This window comes from Falco punctatus, assembly GCF_963210335.1.
Source record: "Falco punctatus genome assembly, chromosome: 1".
NCBI lineage: Eukaryota > Metazoa > Chordata > Aves > Falconiformes > Falconidae > Falco > Falco punctatus.
Window position 1 is genome coordinate 119,919,108 of NC_137580.1, and position 12,836 is coordinate 119,931,943.

Here is a 12,836-nt window from a genome sequence, read left to right on the forward strand (position 1 = left end):
TATGAAACGGAGACTGTAGAAAAGCAAGATGGGTATGTTCAAGAAGACAGCAGTTCTCTGGAGAGATGTCAGGAGAAGAGGAAGAAAATTACTTCCCAGAAGAAAGGTATGAGTAAAAGTTGTGGGACACCAGTGTGGCTCCTTCCTCTAATGGAGAGTAGGGACTTGCAGGGACAGTGTTACCCTCCCTGTCCCAAAGCCTAAGGCAGGGGCTGCGTGGCTGGGGACTGCTCATACAGCAGGGGAAGCACAGCCACGTGTTTGGGCACATTAATGTCACCAAAGTATCATGCAGCTTACCAGGAAGGCAAGAAAGAGCCTCTTGGGCACCTCTACTCTCCCTGCCACCTTGGCCACTGCCAGGGTTGGCTAGCTCCTGCTGCAACCATCTCAGACGCTACTGCTGCCCCGGCCTCAGGCCAGGCAGAGCCTGTTTTGTTCACAAAAGGGAAACTTTATTAAAAAGTATCACCAGCACCTTTTGGCTGTCAAAAGCAGTTCAGCGGGGCTTCTCTGCTGTAAAGGCATCATTTCCCTGCCTTTCTTTATCATCAGGGGCAGAGACTGCTATGCGATAACCAAGATTTACAGGTATCCTCCCCGACTTCGGTAACACCTCCTGCTGTGAAACCAGTGGAGCTGCCCCCTCTCAGTTCACATCAGCTGGTCTCCACAGACATCTGCACACCAGCAACAGTTCACAGGGAGAAAAACTGCTCTGCACTCTGGTGTTTATCACGGATACTTTATCTCAACATATGGGAAGGAAAGAGCAGCCAGCGAAGCTTGTTTACTTCTGGTGGAAAATTACCCGTGTAGTTTATTGTCCTCTCCCCTCCAGTCACCTTTGGCAGAAGCACCATAAAGCCTCTGCAACTGGGACTCAGCTTTGAGCTCTGCTGTTGACTTGGTCTACCAGCTTTGACAGTCACTTTGCTCTCCATGTGAGAATCTACTCTTCTGTGAGAAGGGAATAACACACACTTTGGTGTCACCATGAGCCTGAGCTAGATCTGTGCATGCTTTAGAAGGCACTAGGTGCAGAGCACCCATGTCCCATGAAGTCCCGGTACTCTGCAGCCTTAGCCACAGCTTCCCCATCCTGCTTCGGGCCCCACCTGGCAAAGTTTCTATCACCTTGTTCCAACCACACACACTCTGAACAGACAGCAGCTCTGCATGCCACGCCACCACTCTGAAAACCTGTATGGGCACCATCATCCAGACCCTTTCGCGGGGCTGAATGTGTCCTTACATTTTCAGATCCCCCTCTCCAGCTCTCAGACCCATCAGTTTGCTTCCTGCTGCCTGGATAAAGTGCTCTTTTCAGGAACACCAACTCTTCAGGCAGGATCTCAGTGGCCCTGTCCAGCACCACACATCACTCTGCATCTGCATCTGAAGCTAACAAGGCTCTTTCACTCACACAGACACTGCTTCACCCCACTGCCCCCCACCAACAGTACTGAAATAAGCTCCTCAGCCGACAACTCTGAAAGCAGGTATGACAGAAGCACAGCCTTTTAACTAACTCTTCATAAATATATTCACTTCTCTTAGTGAATTATTTAGCCTGGGCTCTGGCAGCAGCTTTCTCTGCTCCAAAAGGGATGCAAGAACACGAAGTAACTTTGCTGAAGAAGCTTGAGAGAATGAACATGCAACAGTGTCCTCATTTACGGTCTAATTCCCTCTCTTCCTTGCCTCTCCTGTATGTCCTGTTCTGTGAAAGGGGCAGAGATCAGATGGGTCCCTCCTTAAGCTGTTTGCAGAAAGCTCCATTTCTGATGCCAAAAAGAGGCCACCTTGAGGACTGTGGACACTGGTAGACTAATCTCTCTGCAGGAGACTGAAAACACAGGGCTTCAGATAATTGTCACCCCTTCCTGTATTAGCCACCTCTGTAATTCTCAGTCTCTGCAGCTGAAAGGATGTAGCAGAGTAACTCCAGGTTTCTGCACCGAATCAGCTCCAGGATGGCTGGTTAAGGCTGCTAAGGATGGCGGTGACAGTTACTACAGCAGCTGAAACGTGCTCACGAAGTGAGATGGTCTGAGACCAGTTCTCTGCAGACAAGCACTGGGGAGTCCTGTAAAGAGCAGGATTCTGGTGGAGAGAGCAAAACTATCAGAGAAATTAGTACACACAGAAACTCAGCCTCAGCGGCATGCTCTGGAGAGCCCTTTCCTACTTTCTTCCCTAGAAGCCTTCTACCAAATATCCTGGATGGGGACAGTATGGAGAGAAAACAAAAAAAGAAAAAAAAAAAAAAAAAAAGAAAGGAAAAAAAGAGCTTAATGTAGATTTCCTGGCTATTCTTGTCCTTTTTCCCCTCCACCTTACTTGGGTGGGGAAGGCCAAGGGGAAAGATTTTATTTCTGGGCATATAATTATGAGATGGTAGTTTGGGCAGGGTTAAGAATGCTCTATCTTAAGGGCTGCAGTTACTTGAATAGATGTGGTATGATCTGACTGTGCTACAGGGAGAGAGAACTGAGCCTGCAGCATCCAAACCCAGAAGTTTATTCCTCTATAAAATGTCTCTTTATTAAAATACAATACTTTCTAATAACTACAATACAGCATCAAGAGCAGCACACAGAGCAAATGTCCCACGTGGGAGCTGTCTGGGAATGTTTGCCAGAGACTATTCAATAACAGTAGTGATAATCATGCTACCGATGTCTTTAAAGCCAACAGTCCTCACCTATAGAGCTGGACATCTCAGGCTGTAACAGGCTGCAATTAATCGGGTTAGTGGCTTAATACACAATAGACCAATGTTTGCTGCTGAGCTCCACCAAGCCCCATCCTTTTGTTATCTTTCCTAATCCATATCCTTTCCCGTGATGCTGTAGATAGTTATTATCCAATAATAAAGAGGCAGGGCTCTGTCCTAGCAAGCTGCGTCCCCTCTGCTTCGAGAAGGGCATCAGACTTGCCTGGCTCAGTCCCTTTTGCTGTGCCATGCCCTCCAGCAGCTCACCCCTAACAGCACCCATTTGATCAGGATTGGGGAAAGGAGGGGAAAAAACCCAACATGATATTCAAGTCACTTTAGGGAGCAATCTGTCATCATCACAGATTTAAATCCTCAGGAAAAAAGAGCCTGAAGTCCAAACAGCAGAATTGAAAATACCAAGAGCTCTAATTTCTTGATGGCTTAGTTGGTTCAGTCTTCTGCAGGAAACACCCTGTTCCAAAAACATTATAAGAGACCTGGAAACAGGCTCCAAAACAGGTAAAGGACTTGGGCTAATAACAGCTCTCCACTTTTGTAAGGCTGAGGTGGGAAGGAAGCTGAAAGGAAAAAAGGAAATTACAGTTTGGGGAAGGAACCCTCCTCACCCCAAGGGGACAATTCATACCTGGGCAACCAGTCTGGGCCCTGTCTCTGCTCTTAACAGCATTGCTCAAGCTGGGTGAGTCAACAAGGTTTTATCCCTAGTTCGAATCAAGGCTTCACCATAAGTATCATTGCCAGGATTTAAACCAAGGGATTTTTCCCGACTAGCCCTTTTTCCAGGGAAGCACTGCAGAGAGGCTCCCTGTCGCAGCCCTCAGGGTGTCTGCGCTCAGTCTCCCAAGGCGGTTCAGGCAAGAGCAGGAGAGGGCTGACAAAGCAGCCTGAGGAGCTTTTACAGTTGGGAAAGGGATGAGAGCTTGTGTAAGCAAAGCCTTGCACACCCACCAGCTCCAAGAGAACAGAGATCCCGAAGCACAGAGAAGGCCAGCAGTTCAGGCACCGACTGCTGCGTGAATTCAACCATTGGCACTTACCCAGGCGAGGTGGTATCAGTTTTGCAGCCAAGTGGGTAAGCTGTACTCTTCACAAGACTGCCAACAGCCTCTGGAAGCCCTCTGTCTGCCATGAGCCCCACTCCACCTGGAGACGCAGATCCACCCTCTGTGCTCCTACCAGTCCTGACAGGGAAACACCTCTCCATGCCAGCCTTACGTCCAGATGAGCTCCCCGTGTTCAGCAGGCCCAGACGACAACAGCCCATCTGTCTGGGCTCTCTAGCAGTATGGCACTCAGGCTTGCAAGCTCCTGCTTCAACTTTCTCCTTTAGAGACTTCAGAGGTGCCTGTCCTGCCTAGTCCCTTTCCCTGGGAGGAAAAGCACAGCCAAATGAAGGGCTGATCCCTGCTGCATCTCCACGTTCTTTGAACTGGCCCATTTTTAATTTCCAGTTCAGACCCCACTGTTTAAGACTATTTTTTCAGAGACAGAACGAAATGTTCTTGTCCATGAGGTGTGGAAATAGACCGCTGTAGGCTTTGTTATCTGATCTGCTGCTTGCCACGAGCATGAGGCTCTGGAAAGAGGCTAGTGACATTTGATTATCACTTAGATGAGGAGAAAGGGGGAAAGCAACTTTAAAAGGCAAGGCTGACACTGCTACAGACACCAGCAGAAATGACCTTCACACACAGCTAGCTCTCCCTGCTGCCAAGAACCATCCTCTCAGCCACTGTCATCTGAATCGCCAGTACACCTGGGGCAGTGCAGCTCTGCACGAGCCACTGCTGCTCCGAAATCCAGGAGCTTTTCACCAGGCTGGGGAAAAGGGTGTATGGTAGGTCCTGCAGTAGCCACACTGCAAAGACTGTACTGACCTCCCAGCTCAAACAAGCTTGATTTTTTCAAATCATGATGCAAACCATGGGTCAAGCTTCCCATCCACACCAGGCACAGGTTAAGCTAAACAAGCCACTATGTGGGAAGTTTTTACCCAGCACAACAAACAGGTAGGCTGGCAGCTCCAATGTTCAGCTCTGCCACTCAGTGCTTTGCAGGAGAACCACTTTCAGCACCACATGGCTAAAACCAGCTAAAGGAAGATAAGAAAAGGCACAGATTATAGCAGGACAGAGTCCGCATCTAGCCACTGGCATTCAGGCAGGAAAAGTTCAGGAGACCACAAGACACCAGCCCAGACCATTCTTTACAATCTAAGCTCTCTAAACACCAACAAAAGACCAGTCCACGGTTAACTCAGAGCCCTGCTTTTGGAGGAGGGGACAGCAGTGATGTGAGGACATAGGAGAAGCCACCTTGATAAATCTCAGTAGTATGGGATCCATCCTTATACCAGAGTCTGCAGCAAGAGCTTTTCTCTGTTCCCTGAATCACATGGCTGTTTGATAAATTGTCTTTCCTAATAAATCTATCCCTCATTGTACACACACAGAATCCGTTGCTCTAAGTAGCCACTGAGGTGCTGTCAGGGTCATTAAATATCATTATCTGGGGCAGCTGTTTCCCAGCGTGCTGATGCAGGAATCAATCAAGCTAAAGTATGAATTTCCCCTACACTTCTCCAAACACTGTCTTTGTCCCTCTCCATCAAGTGATGAAAAAGAGAAACAGTTTCAGCCTTTATGCCAAGGTTTAGCAATTCTCATACTGGAAGGAGCCAGCTAAAGGGAAACCAATGGCAGACCAGGCAGGTGTCAGGCTGCCACAGAGACAGGATGAGGTCTGACTGTTGTCTTTACCAGAAAAGAGGAGGCAGGGTGATTGGAAAGAAGCCAATGAGCTAGGCAGAGATTACTCTCTTTTTTAAAATAAAGAAACAACAAACCCCAAACCAACTTCCTTTAATACCCCTTAATGAGATAACCTTTTTCTCTGAAGAACATGCGGGCTTTCAAACTTTCATGTACTCAGACAACAAAAGGGAAAAACAGACATTCAGGATTTTCACACTATCCGAGGTCAGGATTTGTTGACTCAAGCTGTTCAGCGTCTAAAACTTGAGGGCTTAAAATCCAGCCTCATTTTCTTGGGTGACAACTTCTTAACTCCATCTCAGATGTTCTCTAGAACAGAGGATCTCTATTCCTCTGCAGTGACTGCCAGCCACTTCCAAACAGGAACTTTTGAACTTACAGAACAGTGACAATACTGAACTGAAGTCAGGTCAAGTGTATGTGTGTGGTGGGAAACAGTCTGAGAAGCAGCTTTTCTTCCTATTTCAGGTCAGTGATAGGTATAAACAGAGCTCATTCTGTGCTTGAATGGTCTGGACCCATGAACCAGGAAACTATTAACCTGCAGAAATGCTGCTCGTGCTGTAACACCCTCTCTGTTAGCCCTGAGTATCAGTTACTCAGTCCAGGCTACACAAAACAAGGCAAACCTCAACATAAGCCTCTATAACACGTGCCCCCCTCTCAGTCTTTGAGGGCATGCACACATACAAGCTAGCAAGTGAGGCAGCTGCATCTTTGGATGACAAAGGCACTAAAAAAAAAAAAAAAAAAAGTAGCAACGTCTTATTTCCCTTAAAGGAATTACCTGTCTTCCTGGAAGTTCCTGGCACTAAGATTTTGGAGAGCACTCAGGAGAGCAGGGCTTCCCAAGGACAACACATATTGGTTTCGGGGTTTCCAATGCAGCACAACCTAAACTAAAGCAAGGCTCAGAAAAAAAATGCAAGCAGATGATAAAACTAAAGCTGGGAAGTCTGACAGAAGTGCCTTTTGTTCTCCAATCAAAACAAAGATTGTTCAAAGTCTGTTGTACACATGCTGAGAATGAATGAGAACCTTACTGCTGAATAGCAACTGGTGGGTATTACAGTTAGGTCCCCCTCCCAGGGACTCTTCCAAATCCCTTCTGCCTCTCACACAAACCAGATTAAACTTCATCTATCAGCTCATATCTGATTGAAAAATAAATTGTTTTGTTTTAATCAGAAATTTCATTCTAGAACAAAAATCCTTTTTCTCAAAAATTTATCAGTCCTGGACAATCTTCCTCAGAGGTTGTTTTGACAAATACTTGCTTCCGAACAAGAATATCCTGTCAAAGAGGTGCACTGGTAGCGTGACTTGGGTTCCATCTATGGTAAAGAGGTGGCCAAGATTCTGCCAAGACTCACCTATCCATCTCATGAGAGATGTCATGATTTGAAGATACTTCGTCTTCTGCACATTGAAGAAGGTGAAAGGACCCAGGAGGAGAGTAAATGCTGCCTGGAAGGACAATAAAAATACGTATTAGGTTCAAACCCAGAAATTCTGCTAGTAAGACAAATTTATCAGTAAAGCAAAGCTTGCCTTGAAAGTTCACCTCCAGACACATCTGTTTGTCATGGAGCTTTCTTTGTTGCTTAATTTTACAGCTAAGCTGGCTGAGATACAGAGGGTCAAGCAAACTGCTCTGTATCAGAGAACACGCCTCAGGCAGAAGTAGAGCACAGGATCCTCTTGGCTCTCAGCCGCTTGCTATCACTGCTACAGCACTCCTTTACCGACACATTTCAGTAAAAGCTCTCAGTGGAGCCTTATGGAACATCAAATATTAAACTGTGGCCTCCCTGACCAGGTAACATGCTCAGTTTAGGTCTGAATAGCAATAGCCATGACCAGTCTGGTCACATTAACATTGACGGGTCAGCTTCGGGGTGTCCCAGGCTCTACAGCAATGGAGCCAGGTCTGCCTGGAACATTTTTTCCCATTATTTAAGTCACTTATTTTACAGTGGGAAGCTATAGCCTAACAGTTAAGCTGTTGACTTGGAAGCTGAAAACCTGTGCAAAGTGAGGCAGGGAGGAAATTCAAGAGATACTCATAAGAACAAGCTTCCTTCAGTGTGGAAATTAAAGGTAGTGTCAATGAAGACAGATCTTTCTTCGCTGCCCTCTTAGATATATACAGAGAGAGCAGTGTTTCTTAGCAAATTAAACTGAGGTATGCTGCAGTAGCAGTCTGGTGCATCTCTTTCAGCTGGGCTGTAAAATAAATCTAACAAAGCTGGAAATTAGGACTACACAGCTTCCCATGCCAGTTTCTTCTAGCACTCTCCTAGGGCACGCGAGGCAATCATGTTATCAGCTGCCGGCCAGAGGAGCCGTGTCCTGTGCAGCACCATCACCCAGGTACTGAGCAGCACTCAAGCCCTACCTACTCCAGACAGAAGAGAAAAGGCTTCACTGCAGGAAGACAAACAGACCCTGACCGAGGTCTGAATGTGAACTGAGAGAAGCTACTTGTGACAGGGAGACAAAATGGGTGTTACAGAAGAGAGCCCTGCTTGTCATCCATGGGCTGGCTTGGGCTAGCGATATACTAACAGGTCCAAAAGCTGTAAGCAAGTAATATCTAGAAAGTCACAGCACACAGTATGGATTTGTTGAGCATCCCAAAGGGATTCTTAAAGACAAATATTCAACATGAATATTTACACATTGCTCTTTTCCATGACTTCTTAAAGCAGTTCAAAAAAAGGTGTCACCAGAAGGGAAGAACTGGGACTTGAAGGGGCAGGCGCCAGAGTCTCAAGGTCTCTCAATGACCCCAACAGAGTCAGTGACAGAGCAGAACCCAGGCTATTTTGAGACTAGTACAACCCCACGAAGCCTTTTTTTGAGACAGTTTCAGAATATCTGCAAGGCAAATTGGAAATGCCTCACATCACAAGTATTCTCAGATGACCGAAGTAAACTCAGAAGGGGACCAGAGGAGAGAACCCTTGGTTTCACACATCACTCGGTGAAGACATATTCTGATATGAGGCTCATTTATACCAAGTCTCATTTTCTCAGCTTGGGGGGGAGAAAAAAAAAAAAAAAAAAAAGGGACAAAAAGCACACACAGAATTCAGATTTGTGAAGCAATTGAGGACCCTTGGAACTCTGAAGTCACACAGAATACAACAACACAGGCATAATTGGCAGGACTCTGAGCTAAAACAGCCTTAACAGTTAAGACACTTTCAATTTTAACACAGAAGCAAACCAGCCAGCTACAATTCTTTTTTTACTCATCTTCCTCCTTTCTTCTAACCAGGAGCTTAACTTTGCTCCCCTGCCCTCTACAGACTGCTGCTGCATCCTAGGATAGCGCACAACCCCCAAAAAGGACTAAAACTTCAGGCTAGAGAGATCATTCTTTAGATCACTCAAGGACCCAGAGCAAACCAAAGCAGACAGAAACTCTTTTACTGGAAATTATTCTCGAGTTTGTGACTAATCTCTTTCAACCTCCTCTCCCAACACATGCATGCTGCTCAGCACAGCCTCCCTTCAAATCACGTTAATAGCTCATGCATCAGAAAGAGCTGAAACAAAGAGAGACTGAAGAAGGATGGTGATAATTAAGGAACAGGTGTCTTCTGCAAATTAGAATGCACCAGAACCAATTGGCAAAACAGCACCTCAAACAATGGCCAGGATTGACACAAGATGCAGCTGGGTCTGAAGCCTACATTTATCTTCAGCATGGAGGAAAGAGCTGTGTGTTAAGGTGGATTTGGGGCTCAGCTGCTGAAAAGCATCATTAGGTGCTGGAAGAACCTGGGTCTCCTACGTGCTTCCCAACATCCACTAATGAAGCGGAAAGAATTCTTCTGGATGTTCCATTCCACTTTCCGCAGTTATTCTCCAGTGCTCAAGGCATCTTAAACAACTAAATCCATTGAGCGACTCTTTCAGCTCTTCCCCTCTGTGGGCTTTACTGCTTAACTCATGAGGAAGGCATACAAGTCATTCTGCCTGAAGGGCCGGATTCCCCTCCCATCCTTTAAGATGATCAGTGTCTTCTGTTCTTAACAAGATCCTGGAGGTGGCCCAAAGGAACCAAGTGAGAGATGAATTCAAGTGCAACAGAAATGTATTACCTTTCGCACTTGATGCCCATTAGTGATCCAAGATGGATATCCACAGATCAATACAAACAATGCTAAGGCCTGCAATGAGATGAGGTTGCTCTGCTCTGCAGGAATTTGTACCAATCGCTTTTAGGAAGGGAAGCCACAGCACACACTGGGCTGCTTGACAGGACAAAGGCAGGGCAGAAGAGGACATCACAGACAGACGAACATCACTTCGAAGTGCAACTGCGTGCAGCTCTACAGGATTGAGCACAAGTCAGGAAAGAGAGGCCAGGTCCTTACCAATAGCCAGGACATGAGCAGCAGGGACTCGGTCCCTGGATTAGAGCTAATCTTATCATCAACCCTCAGAAGGGTCCCAAGGCCAGGAAACCTATTTTAAAACACCCCCACCCCCAAAAGGATGAGAAGAGACCACAGTGCTTAGGAGGAGGATGTCTACTTTCTCTACCTTGCTGTGCCAGGCACCCTAAATGCTCTTCCGACCCATTAAGTTAATTAGCTTCATAACTTCTCCCTAAGGAAAAGGTAAGCTCAAATAAGCACCTCAGACATACACCCAAACTTTCTACCTGATGTTTTTCCAAGCTCAAGTCTTCCCCAGAGGGATATAATTTACAAAGTGCTTCATTACACATGTAATTCAAACAATCTAAAACTACACAGAGAACTGCACCAGTCAGCCCTGCCAGAAATCAAATATGCAGAGCTCCAGCACATCAAAAAGCTCTCCCAAGTTTTCCAGTTCACCTCTTGAGCTAGCTGAGATGTTTTCTAGGACTTTATCATTCTCTTCCTAAGCTTCAGCAAATTAACCCAAGGCAGAGCATAGTCTACTTTGATTTAAGATCTTTCTACTAGAAGTAGTTTCCTATTAGAAACAAGCAGGTGTACGTGGCTGATTCATTGCTGAACTTAAAGTAGGTAAGGGAATCCTCCCTTCTGCTAAGGAGGAGGATCACATCTATTAAATGCTGTTTATATTCACAGGATGGCAGAGGCACAGAGAGAAACCTTTGCCGTGTTGTTGCACAGAACTGGCTATTAAGAGCAGTTCCCTAATTTCTCTTCCAGCTCCTCCATGAAATAGGAAAGGCCAAACAAGCCGGTAGGCTTGTGGCGGAGGGTACACGGAACCCACACACAACAAATAAATGCAACAGACACAAAAATCTTCCTTTTTCTCTCCTTTCTCATGCTGAAAAACAGCACAAAGATCCAGCATGTTAGTGACCAAAAAACCCAGTGTTTTTCTTGCTTTTACTGACATTTCCAGTCAGAGAATTAGAAGCCAGCAAGTGTAGAGGGAAGAACAGCAGCTTGTCACCCTGACTTACACTCTTCCCTGCAGGCTAGTAGGCGCCATGAGTAGCACACCAGCTTGCTCAACCCCTGGGAGGGTCTTCAAATCCATTCCTCCCACCAAGCCAAGCCACAACGATACAGGCACCAAGGCTTGGGAGCTCCTCTGAGCTGGCAACTCAGCTGACACCCACTTTCCCAGCCTCTGCACCTGTCAGCTCTTGGTATTTCAAAGCAAAAAGCAGACTGGTCAACTTGAGTCTTCTTGCCACAGGGGAAACTAGCTAGGGCTTACCATTGTCTGGAATATACTTTTATATAAGTTTACATATTTCTAAAAGTATATTTTATTAAAGCTCTTATGTTAAAACTTGGTTACATAACCTTGTTTATTGGCTTATCTTAAAAAAAGCAAATGTAAGATCAAGCGTTAATAGGACATCTGGCTGATTTTATCTGCTTAGTTTCAGCCAAGAGGACCACCAAGAGAGCTCTCAACCACTAAGTGATGGCCAGCTAACGCCAAGAGTCTTTCAAACCATACAAACATGTTTTAAGCCAGTCAAAGGGCTGTATTAACCGAACAGGTTCTTTATTGACCTGAAGGGTCCATCTATCACTCTGAAACCGGTACAGTTCAATAGCTTTCATCTGCTTCCCAGCATGTGGCTTTCACAGCCAAAGCCAATACAGCTCAGGAAGCACAATTAGCATCCCGAACATAGCTGATTCATGTATTAGATGCAGTAGTTACAGCATTACGGCTACTGCCTGCATACATTTGCAAGAGGACCATCTGAACACCAGCATCATTCGTAACTGTCATCAGAACCTGCTTGTTTTCATGCTCCACAAACTCATCTGTAAGAATTGCATCTGTCTTTGGAGCTTGCTGAATAGTGAATTAAAACCAGGGGCTACTGTTTCTTGTTGATTCAGAGCATGGAAACTTTCAGACAGGTTGAAGAGAAGCAGGGTATTTACCTCAGCAAAGTGAGATCATGAAGATAAACCTTGTTAAATGCAGCAAATACACCAGGAGCAGAGCAGCAGAGCAGAAGAGTTTGAGAGTTTTTTTTAATAAATGCATTTGTGTGGCACAGGGCTATCATACCAGTATGAAGTTATCAAGTCTCAGATATCAGGGCAAGGATCCCTCAGTTTTAATAAGAAGATGGTGAAGAGATGTTGTAGTGCTCACTCTTTAAATACCTCCCTTTGGGCTGAAGCCCCAGCCATCCTTCCTTTTCCTTTCCTCCTCCTCAGCCTCATTCAAAACCAGAGCTCACTCCGAACCAAATCCTTCCTTGGACACTCTTGCTTCCCCGCCGACATCTCAGACAAACGTCATTTTAGGACAGTATCAACTCCACCTCTGCAGATACTGTTTAGATTTCACAACTGTTGAGCAACAGTACTTCTCTCCCACAATACACAGCACAACAAATAACCCGACTAATGGGGAGCAAGCTGACATTTAAAAAGAAAGTTACTGGTTTAACAAAATGGATCACTCTCCCTGGTAGACTTTGATACCTTGGCTGGAAAACAGAGTTGACTGCTTTATACAGGACTATGGGTACACAGCATTCCCACGACAAAGCAAGACACTGACAGAAAGACGTAAACTCTTCTGAGCGAGCATCTCCCAGCGGAGGCTTTGTTTGATTCAGTGCTCAGACACAAGGAAAGTCTCCTTGAGCGTGGTAGGAAAAAGCAGACATTTCATACACGCTGTCAGGAATGGCAATTCTGACACCCATTCTGCTTCTGCAAGATGTCCCTGAGCTCAGAGCTATTTCACAACCCAGATGAGCATAGAGGGAACAGACAAAACAATCCAGCAAAACCAGACCGCACAAGTACAGGGAGCAAACAAGATGTTAGGAGAACCAGGCTGCCCTGTTCCCA

The 12,836-nt window shown here is 45.8% G+C and overlaps 1 protein-coding gene across 5 annotated transcripts in view; it reads right to left on the bottom strand.

Moving 5' to 3' along the window:
* Positions 1-12,836, bottom strand: part of TMEM104 (transmembrane protein 104) — a 45,161-nt gene that overhangs the window by 9,396 nt on the left and 22,929 nt on the right. For all 5 annotated transcript variants that reach the window (XM_080387300.1, XM_080387302.1, XM_080387298.1 and 2 more), the window contains exon 10: positions 6,891-6,984. In XM_080387300.1, the coding sequence (XP_080243426.1) occupies positions 6,891-6,984 (94 nt within the window). The remainder of the gene's footprint in view (positions 1-6,890; positions 6,985-12,836) is intronic.